This window comes from Nerophis ophidion, linkage group LG13 (genome assembly GCF_033978795.1).
Source record: "Nerophis ophidion isolate RoL-2023_Sa linkage group LG13, RoL_Noph_v1.0, whole genome shotgun sequence".
Taxonomy (NCBI): domain Eukaryota; kingdom Metazoa; phylum Chordata; class Actinopteri; order Syngnathiformes; family Syngnathidae; genus Nerophis; species Nerophis ophidion.
The window spans coordinates 27,413,079-27,431,830 of record NC_084623.1 but is presented as its reverse complement, the minus strand read 5'-3'; the positions used below and the strand labels follow the sequence as shown (position 1 = coordinate 27,431,830).

At 42.3% G+C, this 18,752-nt stretch overlaps 1 protein-coding gene across 3 annotated transcripts in view; it reads left to right on the top strand.

Moving 5' to 3' along the window:
• LOC133564383 (inactive dipeptidyl peptidase 10-like) overlaps positions 1-18,752 on the top strand; it is a 146,178-nt gene that overhangs the window by 47,780 nt on the left and 79,646 nt on the right. For all 3 annotated transcript variants that reach the window (XR_009809276.1, XM_061918639.1, XM_061918638.1), the window contains exons 7-9: positions 5,986-6,038; positions 6,137-6,218; positions 14,132-14,252. Coding sequence is in view for 2 of the 3 variants with exons in the window: in XM_061918639.1 (XP_061774623.1) it covers positions 5,986-6,038; positions 6,137-6,218; positions 14,132-14,252 (256 nt within the window). In the remaining variant the exon portion in view is untranslated. The remainder of the gene's footprint in view (positions 1-5,985; positions 6,039-6,136; positions 6,219-14,131; positions 14,253-18,752) is intronic.

Here is an 18,752-nt window from a genome sequence, read left to right as displayed (position 1 = left end):
TTCAGCTTGATGGCATCCCTCACCGTGGGTGTCCACCAATGGGTTTTCGGATTACCGCCAGGACAGGCACCAACTATCTTGTGGCCACAGCTCCAATCAGCTGCCTCGACAATAGAGGTGCGGAACATGGTCCACTCGGATTCAATGTAACGCACCTCCCCTCGTGACATGTTCAAAGTTCTTACAGAAGTGGGAATTGGAACTCTCTTTGACAGGAGACTCTGCCAGATGTTCCCAGCAGACCCTCACAATGGGTTTGGGCCTGCCAGGTCTGTCCGGCATCCTCCCCCACCATCGCAGCCAACTCACCACCAGGTGGTGATCGGTAGAAAGCTCCGCCCCTCTCTTCACCCGAGTGTCCAAAACATGAGGCCGCAAATCCGATGACACAACTACAAAGTCGATCATGGAACTGCGGCCTAGGGTGTCCTGGTGCCAAGTGCACATATGGACACCCTTATGTTTGAACATGGTGTTTGTTATGGAAAATCTGTTATGAGCACAAAAGTCCAATAACAAAACAACACTCGGGTTCAGATCCAGGCGGCCATTCTTCCCAATCACACCTCTCCAGGTTTCACTGTTGTTGCCAACATAAGCGTTGACGTCCCCCAGTAGGACAAGGGAATCACCTGGGGGAACACTTTCCAGTACTCCCTCCAGTGTACCCAAAAAGGGTGGGTACTCTGAACTGCTGTTTGGTGCGTAAGCACAAAACAACAGTCAGGACCCGTCCCCCCACCCGAAGGCGGAGGGAGGCTACTCTCTCGTCCACTGGGTTGAACTCCAACTTGCAGGCTTTGAGCCGGGGGGCAACAAGAATTGCCACCCCAGCCAGTCGCCTCCCACTGCCGGCAACGCCAGAGTGGAAGAGAGTCCAGCCCCTCTCGAGAGAAGTGGTTCCAAAGCCCTTGCTGTGGGTCGAAGTGAGTCCTACTATATCCAGCCGGGACTTCTCCACTTCACGCACTAGCTCCAGCTCCTACCCCCCCAGTGCAGTGACGTTCCACTTCCCAAGAGCTAGCTTCTGTAGCCGAGGATCGGACCGCCAAGTACCCTGCCTTCGGCTGCCGCCCAGCTCACATCACACCCGACCTCTATTGCCTCTGCTATGGGTGGTGAGCCAATTGGAGGGGTGACCCAAGTCGCCTCTTCGGGCTATGGAAGCCTATGGGAGCTGTTCAGTTCTGCCTATACAGCCCCTAAAAATTATCCAAACACCTCCATTAGGGTTTTATATACATGATGAAAGTATGCATTTCATGTAATAACAAGTACATCTATATTAACATTGAATCATTTTAAACATAAAAAATGTAAAAAATACACATCAAGACGTTTAGTTTTGTTCTTCTTCATCACTGATTTCTGCTGATTGCAGACTTTATGAGAGCCAACAAATATAATAAAACACCACTTACTGCGCAAGGTCTGCTGTCATTAGGATGCCGACTGCTAGGATGTTCATACTTTGTATAGTCCCATTTCGATGAAAAATGTCTCATTATCCTCGCGAAGAAACAGAAAGGTGGTGGGAATAAGCACTTTTCGTTTCCTCGCCAATTCCAGGTCTTAAGTGGTAGTCAAAGTCTCCCAACTTGTCGGATTATATGATGAGCCACCTTCTCTCCAGGTGAGATGCATGATTTCTGATTTACGATAAATTTACAGGGAGCAGGGAAACGAAACAGCAGCAGACCAGTCGATGATGTCAATATCGGCACACAGGAAGTGAACACGTCGCTGCTGTAAAGAGTATTTCTGTGTTAGCACTCATAATAACAATATCACTAATACTTGGTTAATATTCGAATCACAAAATGTAAATTGAATATTGCTGGCGCTTTTTGAATGGTTATTTATCGGGTTTTATGAGCCTAATAATGGAGGTACAATTGGCTCCGTTGTAAGTGGACTTTTATTTATGTTTATTTAATATTTATTCTGTTGTCATGTCTTTCATAATGATTGTGAACAACAGGCACAATTCCAAAAAAAGTTTTTTTTAAGACTGGAAGTGAATACATTTTAAATGACAAAATATAAACATGAAAACAATTGTAAGTGTCAACATGTAAAAGTTATAAATGGTTATGGTGTTAGTGTACTTTGAACATGCATACAATTACAACATAATTCATCACATGTTCCTAGTTTGTCATCACATTATGTTCACAAAGAAGTAGGAAAAACAGACCTTATGTTATGATCCGCTGCCCGGATCATATTATGTTTTGGTTTGAGTCTCTCTGTATTATGTTCGGTTAGTGTTTGACTTCTTTAGTTCCTGGTTGTACTTCCTTGTTTATCTTGTCACCATAGTTATGCATTAGTTTCGCCTTCCGCTTGTTCCAGACGCACAACTGTTTTCTGATTGTTGTCTTTATTTAAGCCTGCCTTTTCCGTCCATTCAGCCTGGCTTCGTAATTTGCTTTCACGCAACAAGTATCGACTTCTGAATTCCTGTTCGCTACCAGCTAGCTTCCACACTAGGTCCTTTGTTTATGCTAGGTCCCATGCTAAGCGCCGTTTTTTTTGCCTTTTGTGCCTAGAGCAATTTTTTCTTTGTTAGGGTCTGATTTAATTTAAAAAAAATAATTTATTCTTACCTTCAAGCTGTGTCCAAGGTTTGTCAGCATTCCTGGGAGAAGAACTCCGCATCACCATGTGACCCAATTGTTACAGTACAAAGCCAGCAAACAAAAGTTATCTCGCTACGAGCGTCGAGGAGATGCAAAAAGGTACGTGGACGGTCCTCCAAGTGATGGAGGCAGAGACACTCCGCTGTGCCCTAGATGAGGATATGATTTGGGGACCTGGAGGGTTTCTGGTCCCGGTCGACTCCATCTGGCCCAGGGAGGTCCCCTCTCTGCCCGCTCGCACGTGTCAGTGAAAGCGGAAGTCTCTGAAGAAGGCTTCGGCTCTCGAAAGAGACGCGAATATCCCACAATCCTTCCCTTCGAAACACAGCCAGCTACAAGCTGTCCAGGATTCCCCTCAGGTGTCTGGCAATGCCTTTGTTCACCTTTCTAAAGATTTCTCCGGCTGGCCTGTCAATCACAAGTACAGCAACTATGACGTCACTCCGTTGACGACCCCAATGACGTTCCCCCGTCCACGCTTGATGACGTCAGAGACGAATACTTTTTTTTAAATTCTGAAAATTCTTTCTCTCAGCCATTCACAAACAACTTTAATGCTAAGATCAAACAATATCAGGACATTTTTATTAACTGTAGGTCTAGTCAGTCCCAGTAAATTGCTGACTTCCAAGCCCAACCTCCCAATTATTTTGGCCCCAGCCGCTATGGCTCAAGCCCCGTCCAGTCCTCACTTTACTGCACTTCCTGCCCCAACTTCGCCAGATTTCGAGACACACCTTGAAAAAAACAGTCCTGCTTGGGTGGATGAGTGGTACCGAAGGGTTCTTATTGAACTGAAGCTGGAGGAACAAGCCAAAGCGGCGAAGAACACTCCACCCGCTATTGGGGAGAGTTATACACATTCTGGACAATCAAAAGGGGAGGAGTCTACCCCCTTTCTGACCTCCCTCCACCCACCCCTCCCTCCAGACCACGGGTAGCGCATCTGGTATCCACTTCTTGATGGGGGGGGCTAGTGCTGGGAGCTGTGCTACGGAGGTAGCACAGCTGCGCCCAGCCAAGTGGCAACCTCCGGCGAGGGCACCACCACCAGTCAGTCGGCCTGCCAAGCCGCAACTTCCGGCGTGGCCACCACCACCAATCTTTCAGCCCGCCAAGCCGCAACCCCCGACGCGGCAACCACCACCAGTCTTTTGACCAGCACCTGCTCCAATTCTGGTTTCCACACCAGCACTTGATCAAAGTCTGGTTTCTACACCAGCACCTGACCCAAGTCTGGTTTCCACACCAGCACCTGACCCAAGTCTTGTTTCAACACCAGCATCCGATCCAAGTCTGGTTTCCACACCAGCATCCGATCCAAGTCTGGTTTCCACACCAGCATCCGATCCAAGTCTGGTTTCCACACCAGCACCCGCTCAAAGGCTGGTTTCCACAACAACACCCGCTCAAAGGCTGGTTCCCACACCAGCACGCTCCAAGGCTGGAGCCCACACCAGCACCTGCTTCCACGACGACGGCGCAGCCACTTGCTTCCACGGCGACGACGCCGTCTCCTGCTTCCACGGCGACGACGGCTCTGCCTCCTGCTTCCACGACGACGACGGCTCCGCCTGCTACTTTCACGGTGACGACTGCTCCGCCTCTACGACGACAAAGGCGCCGCCTCCTGCTTCCATGGCGACGACGACGCCGCCTTCTGCATCCATGGCGATGACAGCGCCACCTCCTGTTTCCATGACGATGTCTCAGCGACCTCGAGCTGGCCTGCTGCGCAAGCAGCAATCAGGGGCCTGCAGGCTGTAGATGTAGCAAGCAACTGTTATTACTGACAGTGGTTTTATGAAGTGTTCCGGAGCCCATGTGGTGACATCCTTTACACACTGAGGTCGGTTTTTGATGCAGTACCGCCTGACGGATCAACGGTCCGTAATACCATCGCTTACTTGCAGTGATTTCTCCAGATTCTCTGAACTTTTTGTTGATTTTACGGAGTGTAGATGGTAAAATCCCTAAATTCCTTGCAATATATCGTTGAGAAATGTTGTTCTACAACTGTTCGACAATTTGCTTACAAATTGGTGACCCTCGCCCCATCCTTGATTGTAATTTACTTAGTATTTAATGGAAGCTGCTTTTATACCCGATCATGGCACCCACCTGTTCCCAATTAGCCTGCAAACCTGTAGGATATTCCAAATAAGTATTTGATGAAATTTTCTTAACTTTATCAGTATTTATTGCCACCTTTCCCAACGTCTTTGTCATGTGTTGCTGGCATCAAATTCTAAAGTTAATGATTATTTGCAAAAAAAAAAAATGTTTATCAGTTTGAAAATCAAATATGTTGTCTTTGTAGCATATTCAACCGAATATGGGTTGAAAATGATTTGCAAATCATTGTATTCCGTTTATTTTTTACATCTAACACAATTTCCCAACTCAAATGGAAACGGGGTTTGTATATAATATATATATATATATATATATATATATATATATATATATATATACATATACATATATATATATATGCGTCAGTGATGTGCTGTCAGGGGGAGCAAGTGAGGCAGTGACTCACCCTGTCACCAGGAGGGGTAAAAGGCTTAATTATGAGATGTTCAAAAAAAGAGTAGTAAAATAAGTTTGAATATTTCTCTTTTGGTCAATGCTTTCTATGTGATTTTGGTGTGGTTCCTGTATATTTGGATAATTTTCATTGTCAAAATCGCGGAAATTCTGTGTCTCCTCATAAAAATAACACAGCAGACCAGAAGTGAGGCAGACACAGGTGGTGCCTCCACGACTACACACAAAGTGTATTGAGCGTGTGCGTTAGAGGGGGCGTGCGCTTGATGCCACGGGGAAAAGGCAGGCCGTGGGGCAGCAAGTACCTCTGCCTCAAAGTAGGGGGCGATATATTGTTCAATGCCTCAGCAGTAATCCGACTCGCCACACTGGGAGAAATGGGGGCGCTAAAGCTAGCAGACACATGTCTCTCCAGCGGAAGCCAACCTCTTTTTTTTTTTTTTAACTGTATTTATAACAAACATGGCATTTTTATTGGAGTAAGCCAGCGTTTGTGGGTGTTATTGCTGCTTCAGGAACAAATACAGAAAGGTAAGATACACTCACAATACTTGATTTATTTTGTTAAAAGAAAATGGGACCAAAAAGTATTTAATAACGACTTTGTCAAATACTTTTTGGACCAGTTTGTCAAACAATAATATCATTATGATAACATTTTTATGAAAGCAAATTACTCCCTTCGTTTTCCTGTTGTTCTAATGTGCAACCTAAATCAACAATTGTTAGAACAGTTGTTTTAAAATATTAACTATTTGGTATATTTACTTGCTTTTTTTACTTTGTGTTCTAGGTTTACCAGCACTCTTTCTTAGCGTCATACCTCATCTTCAATCCAAACACCAGGTTTGATTTTCTTTATGCCCAGTGTTGTAAATCAGTTGACTGATAAGCTTTGTGATCTATGCATCCTGATTGTTTTGTTGGTTTTGTTGTTGGATTAGGGAAGTGATTGAGTTAAATCCTCCAGAAGTATCAAATTCAGTTCTCCAGTTGGCTTCATGGGGTGTTCGTGGTCAGCAATTGGTAAGTAGTTGACTCAGCAAATTACATAATGACATTTTGTATTGTATTTTTTTCTATTGTCGTCAAACACAGGCATTATCATAAATGATACATTAGTACACTGATATCATAACATGGCAAATAATAGCACATGTGCCACTAAAACATTAAAAAAATATTTACAATTTACTACAACATATTTTCTCTAGTTGGAAGTGGATTTTTTGCGAGCTAAAATGTGAACATTATTACTGACAAAGATGACAATGCAGTGTATAAATGTTATTTTTCATAGTTTGTATGTAAATATTGAAGAGTTGTGCTTCCTTGTCCGACGTCAAATCACTTTTTACATTTGGTGGAATGGCAATTCTTACAGCTCTGTACTGTAAATTGTAGATAAGATCAAGGAGGAATACTCAGGAATGGCCATGGGCCCATGTGAGATTGTGACGGACTGAAAAATATCACAGTTTTTACGGTATGGTATTATAATTACAGTTGTAAAATGGGTTACTTTGAAATCTCTTTATTGAAAAAATAAATAAATAATGTTTTAGTATTTTTTTTAACATTATAATAAAAACATACATATTTAAACAAAACATAACTGAACTGTTTCAAAATAGATGATAAAGCGCCGTTATTAATGCAGTTTACTGTTGTAAAACCTGCAACTTAGTGACAAAGACAAAAATATTTTATTTGTAAAAAAAGACAACACCAGAACATTTTAATAAATACAATAACTAAGTGACCCCTAGAAGATCACAACATAAATAAAGAAATAATAAAAAAGTTATTACTAGTATGGGTCCTGATTGTGCCGCTCCAACCACATGCAACCTTAAGGATTATACTCTAATTACTTTACTTGTTTTTACTTTTGCTTAAACTGTACTGATTGTATGAAGGAACCTTTTAGTGGGTTTAAAACTGTTATTTGTTCATACAGTATCTTAAAACCGAGACTTGGCCCATGCCTACTCAGGAGCATTTCAATGTAGATAGCATAGTAATGAGAGTGATGCTGACGACTCATGTTGTGTTGGCAGAGGTTTCTTTTCTTTGTATCTTAACAGTAGTGGTTTTGCACCACAATAAAGCAAAATCATTCTTGTCGGCATGCCCACTTCTGTCGAGGATCAGGCACCAAACACTCACGTTCCATCCATCCATCCATTTAATACCACTTGTCCCTCTAAGGGTCGCGACGGGTGCTGGAGCCTATCCAGCAGCTCAGACTTGATTTTTCCTAACTAAATCTGTGAGCATGATCTGTTGAAATCTGCTCAAATTAATCTAAATAGTACAGTTGTGATCTATGCCAGGGGCATACCAATAGGGGGGGCCCAATAGGGCGGGACAGCCCCTCCCTTGAATCTGGGCTGAGGAGGGCAGCAGCCCGTAGGAGCTTAGAATTTTGTAGTGTAAAATACTAAATGAAATGATGTTGTCACGCGTTGCGGCGCACTTGCTGCGCGGAGTTGCCACGACCAGTCAGGCAGGAGTGCAGGTAAGACTTGTTTTTAATATATTAAAACAAAAGAACACTGACACAAAAATGGAAAAATAAAGCGCGTGCCTACGCACGGGAAACTGATGCTAAACTTAGCTGGAGACAAAAAGTACAAAAATATAACGTGCCGACCGCACGCGAAGTTAAGGCGGAACTTAGCACATGGAAAGACATAAAACAGAATACTTAACGTGACGTGTTGCATAAAGCAAACAATGGACCGAGGATGAACTAAGGAATCAGGTGGGCTTGAATACACAAATAATAATCGGAAACAGGTGTGTGACAGGAGCCCGTGAGGAGGAGCACAAAACGTTGCCATGGTGACTAAAACAAACAAGGAAGTGCTCAAACAAGGGTCGGCAGAGTCCAGAAAAAAACATGAAAAACATATCAAAAGGCAAAACCATAAACGATCCGAGTCGCGGATCGTGACATTGTCCCCCCCCGCCCCCCCCACCCCCAAGGGGCAGATCCCAGATGCCCCAAAAACCCCAAAGTAAAAAGAACCCCCCGCCCACAACAAGACAGTCCAAAAGAGAAGGGAGGGAGGAGGGAGGACCTGGTGGAGGGTTGGCAAGTCCCGTGTCCCCAAATCCACCGAGGACACCATAGGTGGCGGCGACGGGTAGGACGCCGCTGCCACAAAAGTCTAGGCGGGTGGGCCCGCAGAGGCCACATCCGTGGCTGACGAGGACCAGGGCGCGTCCTGCGAGGAGGACGCCCTGGGTAGGGCTACCACCGTGGCTGGCATGGGGGTGGACGCACCCGCTGAGGAGGACGCCCGGGGTACGGCCACACCCGTGGAGGTGGGAGCGCCCTGCGAGGAGGACGACCTGGGCATGCCCACACCCACAGCCGACGCGGAGGAAGATGCGCCCGGCGTGGTTTTGGACCTGACGGTTGGCGTGGACTTGGGCGTCGGCGTCATCTTGGACTTGGGCTTGGAGGCCGGCTTGGACTTGGGCTTGGATTTGGGCTTGGAGGCCGGCTTGGAATTGGGCTTGGAGGCCGGCTTGGAATTGGGCTTGGAGGCCGGCTTGGACTTGGGCTTGGAGGCCGGCTTGGACTTGGGCTTGGAGGCCGGCTTGGACTTGGGCTTGGAGGCCGGCTTGGACTTGGGCTTGGATTTGGGCTTGGAGGCCGGCTTGGAATTGGGCTTGGAGGCCGGCTTGGAATTGGGCTTGGAGGCCGGCTTGGACTTGGGCTTGGAGGCCGGCTTGGACTTGGGCTTGGAGGCCGGCTTGGACTTGGGCTTGGAGGCCGGCTTGGACTTGGGCTTGAAGGCCGACTTGCACTTGGACGTCGACTTGCACTTGGACGTCGACTTGCACTTGGACGTCGACTTGGACTTGGACTTGGACGTCGACTTGCACTTGGACTTGGATGTCGACTTGCACTTGGATGTCGATTTGCACTTGGACGTCGACTTGCACATGGACGTCGACTTGCACTTGGACATGGACATCGACTTACACTTGGACTTGGACGTCGACTTGCACTTGGATGTCGATTTGCACTTGGGCGTCGACTTGCACATGGACGTCGACTTGCACTTGGACGTCGACTTGCACTTGGACGTCGACTTGCACTTGAACGTCGACTTACATTAGGACTTGCACTTGAACGTCGACTTACATTAGGACTTGGACTCGGATGTCGACTTGCACCTGGACTTGGACTCGGATGTTGACTCGCACCTGGACTTGGGTTCGGATGTCTACTTGCACCTGGACTTGGACTCGGACGTCGACTCGCACCTGGACTTGGACTCGGACGCCGACTCGCACCTGGACTTGGACTCGGACGTCGACTTGCACGTGGACTTGGACTCAAACGTCGACTTACACCTGGACTTGGACTCAAACGTCGACTTGCACCTGGACTTGGACTCAAACGTCGACTTGCATGTCGACTTGGACCCGGACTTGGAGGTCGACTTGGACTTGGACTCGGAGGTCGATTTGGACTGGGACTCGGAGGTCGACTTAGACTTGGCGTTGGAGGTTGGCGTGACGCAGGCGTGGGAGCTCGGCATGGTGCAGGCGTGGGAGTTTGGCGTGACGCAGGCGTGGGAGCTCTCTCTGACGCAGGTGGCTCGTCTGTTGGCCCGGGCGGAGCCAGTGGCAAGGCAGGCAGCAACCTCGATGGGAGGAGGTCTGCCTGTCCTACTGACACGCCATCAGCCTTGCCCCCCCCTCAGGAAGCAGATTCCAGATGCCTAGAGGAGCGGGTGGGGGGGACATTTGTCCCAGCTTGGAGTCTGTCGAGGGCATGGGAGGGTGGGTGCTTGGAAGCCTGGGAGCTGGCCTTGTGCGTGTGCGCCGCATGCGTCCCTCAGGTAGATTGACAGCAGGTGCCGGGGAGGAAAAGCCGCATGGAAAGCGCTTGGCAGTCGCTCCTGGGGGAAAAAGTCCTGCACTCTTTCTGCACGCGCACCTGCGCGGGGCCTGGTCGCCGCTGGAGCCCTCACCTCACGGGTGGTGTGACGTACCCGCGCAGCTGGCAACGCGTTGAGGAGAACATCGGGGTGGCTTGTGAGTGGGGGCGGTGGCGGTCCTCCGCGTCCGCTATCTTTTCCATCAGTAGCCCCCATGCCACCACAGCTTCGGCCGGCAGATCCTCCTCCGGCAGCTCTATCTCGTCCTCGTTCTCCCATGGACGAGAGTCTGCTCGGAGCTCCCGGAAGAGCTCCCTTTTTTCCTCGTCAGAGAGGAATCCCTGTTCTGGCTGGGGCTGGATGAGTGCGAGGTGGCTTTTGGCTCGGTCCATTCTGTCACGCGTTCGACGCACTTGTTGCGCGGAGTTGCCACCTGGTCGTGGATGCACACGACCAGTCAGGCAGGAGTGCAGGTAAGACCTGTATTTAATATATTAAAACAAAAGAACACTGACACAAAAATGGAAAAATAAAGCACGTGCCTACGCACGGGAAGCTAATGCTAAACTTAGCTGGAGACAAAAAGTACAAAAATATCACGTGCCGACCACACGCGAAGCTAAGGCGGAACTTAACACATGGAAAGACATAGAACAGAATACTTAACGTGACGTGTTGCATAAAGCAAACAATGGACCGAAGACAAACTAAGGAATCAGGTGGGCTTGAATACACAAATAATAATCAGAAACAGGTATGTGACAGGAGCCCATGAGGAGGAGCACAATACGTTGCCATGGTGACTAAAACAAACAAGGAAGTGCTCAAACAAGGATCGGCAGAGTCCAGAAACAAACATGATGAAAAACATATCAAAAGGCAAAACCATAAACGATCTGAGTCGCGGATCGTGACAGTTGTGCTGTCATAACCTGCTTTTTTTTCACTCCCATATTTTACTTTACAAAATGCTAATAATTTACAAGTGGATCGTCGACGACAATATTGTCAATATTTACCCAGAGTACACTTGGAGTCCAAGTGTATTTGTGGTAGACGGTCATCAACCATCTACCACAGGACCTACCAGTCAGTTGTGGTGGTCAGACGGACGGTGAGTATTTAACTATAAAACTATTTTCTTTAAACTGTAACCTGATTAAAATGTATCCTCTAGTTCAGGGGTCACCAACCTTTTTGAAACCAAGAGCTATTTCTTGGGTACTGATTAATGCGAAGGGCTACCAGTTTGATACACACTTAAATAAATTGCCAGAAAAAGCCAATTTGCTCAATTTACCTTTAATAAATAAATCCATATTTATAAAAAAAAATTGGGTATTTCTGTCTGTCATTCCGTCGTACATTTTTTTTCCTTTAACGGAAGGTTTTTTGTAGAGAATAAATGATGAAAAAAACACTTAATTGAACGGTTTAAAAGAGGAGAAAACACAAAAAAAATTAAAATAAAATTTTGAAACATAGTTTATCTTCAATTTCAACTCTTTAAAATTCAAAATTCAACCGAAAAAAATAAAGAGAAAAACTAGCTAAATCGAATCTTTTTGAAAAAATTAAAAAAAGAATTTATGGAACATCATTAGTATTTTTTCCTGATTAAGATTAAGTTTAGAATTTTAATTACATGTTTTAAATAGGTTAAAATCCAATCTGCACTTTGTTAGAATATATAACAAATTGGACCAAGCTATATTTCTAACAAAGACAAATTATTATTTCTTCTAAAATTATAAAAGAAATTCAAAAGACTTTGCAATAAGATTTCAATTTGATTCTACAGATTTTCTAGATTTGCCAGAATATTTTTATTTTATTTTAATCATAGTAAGTTTGAAGAAATATTTCACAAATATTCTTCGTCAAAAAAACAGAAACTAAAATGAAGAATTAAATACAAATGTATTTATTATTCTTTTCAATAAAAAAAAATGCTTGAACATTGATTTAAATTATCAGAAAATAAGAGGAAGGAATTTAAAAGGTAAAAAGGTATATGTGTTTAAAAATCCTAAAATCATTTTTAAGGTTGTATTTTTTCTCTAAAATTGTCCTTCTGAAAGTTATAAGAAGCAAAGTAAAAAAATAAACATATTTATTTAAACAAGTGAAGACCAAGTCTTTAAAATATTTTCTTGGATTTTCAAATTCTATTTGAGTTTTGTCTCTCTCAGAATGAAAAATGTAGAGCAAAGTAAGACCAGCTTGCTAGTAAATAAATACAATTTAAAAAATAGAGGCAGCTTACGAGTAGGTGCTGCTATTTGAGCTATTTTTAGAACAGGCCAGCGGCCGACTCATCTGGTCCTTACGGGCGACCTGGTGCCCACGGGCACCGCGTTGGTGACCCCTGCTCTAGTTAGTGCCTATTGTAAGGCACATTTTCAGAGGATATGCATTTTTACAGTATGTTTTAAAAAGATGTATTAACATTCAAAAAAATACTTCTGGTTCTCTTATATCAGAGGTTCTCAACCTTTTTTCAGTGATGTACCCCCGTGAACATTTTTTTAATTCAAGTACCCCCTAATCAGAGCAAAACATTTTTGGTTGAAAAAAAGAGATAAAGAAGTAAAATACGTCTGATTTATTAAATTGTATAACAGTGCAAAATGTTGCTCATGTGTAGTGTTTTTTCCTGAACTATTTAGAAAAAAAGATATAAAAATAATTGTAAATAAAGATTTTTACACATAGAAGTAATCATCAACTTAAAGTGCCCTCTTTGGGGATTGTAATAGAGATCCATCTGGATTCATCAACTTAATTATAAACATTTCTTCACAAAAAAAGAAATCTTTAACATCAATATTTATGGAACATGTCCACAAAAAAATCTAGCTGTCAACACTGAATATTGCATTGTTGCATTTCTCTTCACAGTTTATGAACTTATATTTATATTTTGTTGAAGTATTATTCAATAAATATATTTATAAAGTATTTTTGTATTGTTGCTATTTTTAGAATATTTTTTCAAAAATCTCACGTACCCCTTGGCATACCTTCATGAACCCCCGGGGGTACGCGTACCCCCAATTGAAAACCACTGTATTATATTGATCAACTATTTCCCAGCAGGCACAAGACATTGATTATACATACATGAGTTTAGCTGAGATGGGCTCCAGCGCACCCCACGACCCCGAAAGGGACAATCGGTGGAAAATGGATGCATTGATGGGTTTGTTAAAACTGACTTTGAAACAACGTTGTAAAATAGTTGTATCTATACATTGAGACAACGTTGATGTCCAACGTTGGATCCATGTTGTTGGTTGGGAATTTACCAAATTTCAAAGGTAAAATCAACATCACAATTTAACATTGAATAAACATCAAAAAGCATGTTGTTTCAAGCGTTGTTTTAATGTCTTATTTTAAGGGCTTGTTTTGAGGGCTTTTTTGGCGGAATAGAGGCTCTCCCATTGTCTCCATTGTTAGAATTGAGATAGTTTTTTGCTAACATTATTTTGCACTCAGAATGCATACAAAAAGAAAAAAAACATGTGTTCTTGTCATACATAAGTGTTGCGAATGATAGGCAAAAATTAAAAAAAGTTCAGATTCCCTTTAAAAAATGTTTACATCCTGTGAATTGGCTGATGCTGATGAATGCATGTCAGGAAAATGCACATTTTAGCAAAAGTGGCTAACTGGATAAAATCTGGTTAATGCTCGTTATTAAAATGTAAAATGATGTTAGGATGAGCTTAATTATTTGGGTTTAGGCCCACCCCCTGACTTGTTCCGCCACTGATCTATCCAATGCCCTGACAACACAACATTAAGTTGTTTTTCATCTGACAATTCCTACTATTTATAGTTGTTTAATGAAGTGATCATTTTAGTTCCTATATACAGTATCTGATAATATAGTTAGAAAGTTTGTTACGATATGTGGCGTCTTTTCAGTGAAATTACTTGTTACTCTTGAAATTACATACTTGCTATGAAGTTAGTTTGCAGTATAAACATACTGTAACACTGAACACTGTGGATTTGTTTATTTGGCAGATATACATTTTTGAAAACAACATTTACTACCAAGCAGATTTGAAGAGCAGCTCATTGAGGCTCACTTCTTCTGGACAGGATGCTGTCATCTTCAACGGCATTGCAGACTGGCTGTATGAGGGTACAAAACAATCTGCTATTCTTATATACTGTATTATGTTATTATTATGGTACAGTGGTACTTTGGGATAGAAGTGCTCCAGTTTACAAGTTGTTCGGGGTACAAGCAGTCTGTAAAAGCCCACCCTCCAAGGTACATTCTGTACATTATTATTACATTACTTCATAAAAATACTGTAGTTGTTTGTAATACATTATATTGTACTGTTTTATACAATATTTCTCATCTAAAAGTTTGTTTTTCATTTTAAAAAGGATATTACATTTTAAAGTTTTGGTTTTGGTGCGTGCCAAGTACAGATTAAATTTATATTAATAATTTCAAAGGTGACAATGTTTCCCAATGTGAATGTATCGAGGTACAAGTCACAAAACTAAATAAAGTTGTATCCCAATATACTACTGTATTTTATACTGTGATCAATGGTGATTGGTTTCAGACTGCAAGGGAAACTCAGCTTTACCAATAACGTCAAAAATATAAGTGGTCAAATATGTACTTTTGAGTTTACATTTCATTGACTAAATATGCGCCAGAATGTGTTCAACTTTGGTTGAGAATCAGCTACTTATCATTTATTTAAATTTTTTGTCATAGTGTCAGTGCATTAAACAAAGTTGAAGCTGAGGGTCCATTGACTTTAATGGGGGAGCATTGAGTTGCTTGTTCCACTGCAGCCAGACTAGACAGTCATTGGATAAATACTCAGCTTTGTCTCACCAATCAGACACTTAGCATCTCTGGAAGAGTATGGAAAATGGATCTAGAGCCTCTACATGATGATTGGATGATCTGTTTATTCTTCGATAAAGTGCAAAATGAGCGAATCACCGATCATTAAATACAAACTAATGCCAGAGAATTTTTCAAGTTTCATTCCGTTCTTCAGACTTGATACAGATAATTTTACAATCTTCTAAGGCAGTGGTTCTCAACCTTTTTTCAGTGATGTACCCCCGTGAACATTTTTTTAATTCAAGTACCCCCTAATCAGAGCAAAGCATTTTTGGTTGGAAAAAAAGAGATAAAGAAGTAATATACAGCACTATGTCATCAGTGCAAAATATGGCTCATTTGTAGTGGTCATTCTTGAACTGTTTGGAAAAAAAGATATAAAAAAAAACTAAGAACTTGGTGAAAAATAAACAAGTGATTTAATCATAAATAAAGATTTCTACACATACAAGTAATCATCAACTTAAAGTGCCCTCTGTGGGGATTGTAATAGAGATCCATTTGGATTCATTAACTTAATTCTAAACATTTCTTTCACAAAAAAGAAATATACATCAATATTTATGGAACATGTTCACAAAAAAATCTAGCTGTCAACACATTGTTGTATTTTTTTTTTCACAGTTTATGAACTTACATTTTGTTGAAGTATTATTCAATAAATATATTTCTATAGGATATTTGAATTGTTGCTATTTTTATATCACGGCCATCTGCCTCGTTGCTTGGCCCCCAGCCACAAAACAAGGCATAAACAGGAAAGGGAGGCAGAAATAGGGAAATACAATATTAATCATCCACAATATTTCCTGATATATACCCAATAGGACAAACATGAAAGTCAAATTTATCACTGGCACATTTCCACTAAACAACTACCATTTACAATTAGAAACTAGAAAAATAAAATGTTGTTGGAAATTGCGTGCTTACAATGTATTTTTTTAATTTTGAAAACTTTGAGTTTGAATGTTCAGCACGAGTGGAATGTTTTGAATTGATTGAGAAATGTGGGAGAAGAAGGTGGAAAAAAGGGTGGAATAATAATTAGGGCCCACATATAGGGGGAAAGTTGCTGACAATCCTAAAGGCTCATAGCCTGCTAGGGCCCGCCTCTATGACAAAATGATTATGCATGCACTGAACTTATATATATCAAGAGGAATGAATCCAAATCAAAACAAAACCCAAAGTCCTACAATATTCTAATTTGAATAATTTCAATAACCCACTTGGCCCCTTCTTCTTTGGTCCACAAACACCAATGTTCACAAACATTTTGGTTTGGATCTGCTTAACTGTGCACTGCTCCCGTGTTCCAAATCCAAAAATCTACCTAAACTCTAAAGTGAAGTGAAGTGAATTATATTTATATAGCGCTTTTCTCTAGTGACTCAAAGCGCTTTACGTAGTGAAACCCAATATCTAAGTTACATTTAAACCAGTGTGGGTGGCACTGGGACTAGGTGGGTAAAGTATCTTGCCCAAGGACACAACGGCAGTGACTAGGATGGCGGAAGCGGGAATCGAACCTGCAACCCTCAAGTTGCTGGCACGGCCGCTCTACCAACCGAGCTATCCCGCCAAACAAAGTAAACACACAAAAATGTATTCTGTACAATTTTAACAACAATAAAAATATGACGACATCAGCCGAGATGTTTTAAGGAGGAGAAGGAGGCGGTCTGCGTCAACAATCTTTTTATTGATCAAAAGTGCTTACTGTCGGCCTTAACCACACCAAAGCAACAACAGCGACAAAACCAGTATTAGCAAAAATGTTAACTTTGTGTCAAATTCAAACCAAAACAAAGTATAAGTCATATTGATAGTAACCGCTTCCAATATTTTATTTGCGCCAAAAGACGTGAACACTCAGCTCAGCCGGTGACGCATTGAAGGCCACAAATCAGTCGGACAACTCCAAGACCACACATAACCTTGACATACAGTTCACATGCAGCCAATCTATGTCACTGACAGTGTTATGAGTGCATGATGCTGTTTTGCAAATTAGCTTATATCAGCAAAAGCTGTTAAAAGAGTTAAATGCTGCATGCTAACTCTTATTTTGGCAAAACGAACACGCACTTTACACCTACACTCTCCAATTACAATTGAACTTATTTACTGGCATGCATTCCGAATGTTAAAGACCTACTGAAATTAGATTTTCTTATTTAAACGGGAGTAGCAGGTCCATTCTATGTGTCATACTTGATCATTTCGCGATATTGCCATATTTTTGCTGAAAGGATTTAGTAGTGAAAATCGACGATTAAGTTCGCCACTTTTGGTACTTCCTGAAAAAGCCTTGCCTTTACCGGAAGTCGCAGACGATGACGTCGCAAGTGTGGGGGCTCTTCACATATTCACATTGTTTTTAATGGGAGCCTCCAACAAAAACAGTTTATTGAACCGAGAAAACGACAATTTCACCATTAATTTGAGCGAGGATGAAAGATTCGTGTTTGAGGATATTGATAGAGACGGAGTAGAAAAAAAAAAAAAAACGCGATAGCATTGGGACGTATTCCGATGTTTTTAAAGACATTTACTAGGATAATTCTGGGAAATCCCTTATCTTTCTCTTATGTTGCTAGTGTTTTAGTGAGTTAAATAGTACCTGATAGTCCACGGGTGTGTTGATGCCATGTCTCACGGGTGTCGACGGCAGCTGTATGGACGACACAAGCTCAGCTGATATCCGGTAAGTGGCGACTTTTTTACCACAATTTTCTCACCAAACCCTGCTGGTTGACATTCGGTTGGATCCATGTTGGCTTGACCGCGCTCTGATCCATAGTAAAGTTTCAGCTCCGGGAATTTTAAACAAGGAATTACCGTGTGTTTGTGTGGCTAAAGGCTAAAGCTTCCCAACTCCATCTTTCTACTGTGACTTCTCCAGTATTAATTGAACAAATTGCAAAAGATTCAGCAACACAGATCTCCAAAATACTGTGTAATTATGCCGTTAAAGCAGACGACTTTTAGCTGTGTGTGTGCGTAGCGCTCATACTTCCTAAAAACCCGTGACGTCTTGCGTACACGTCATCATTACACGATGTTTCAAGACGAAATTCCCGTGAAATTTAAAATTGTAATTTAGTAAACTAAAAAAGCCGTATTGGCATGTGTTGCAATGTTTATATTTCATGATTGATGTATAAACTATCAGACTGCATGGTGGGTAGTAGTGGGTTTCAGTAGGCCTTTAATATATGGATATAAATCATGAAATGCTTTTCCTAGATTTAAAAAAAATGCTGATAAAAACTCTGCAATTATGTAATTTTGCAGACAAAAAATTGTACACTTTATCTTTGGCGTGGCGAAGTTGGTAGAGTGGCTGTGCCAGCAATCTGAGGGTTACTGGTTCAATCCCCACCTTCTACCATCCTAGTCACGTCCGTTGTGTCCTTGGGCAAGACACTTCACCCTTGATCCTGATGGGTCCTGGTGAGCGCCTTGCATGGCAGCTCCCGCCGTCAGTGTGTGTGATAGGGCGAATGTGGAAATACTGTCAAAGCGCTTTGGGCTCCCTAAAAAAGGGGTAGAAAAGCGCTATACAAGTAAAACCAATTTACCATTTACCATGCTTGTGCTACGTCACACATCTCATTTTGCGAAAAGTGAATTTTTAAGATGGACCAAATGTGACCGCTGAAAGGGCTACATGTCTCAAATTCTTCCACAGCAGGACCCTCATCATACAGTTCATGGAAAACAAGACATTTATTTTCATTGTCAGTGAGCCAAATCATT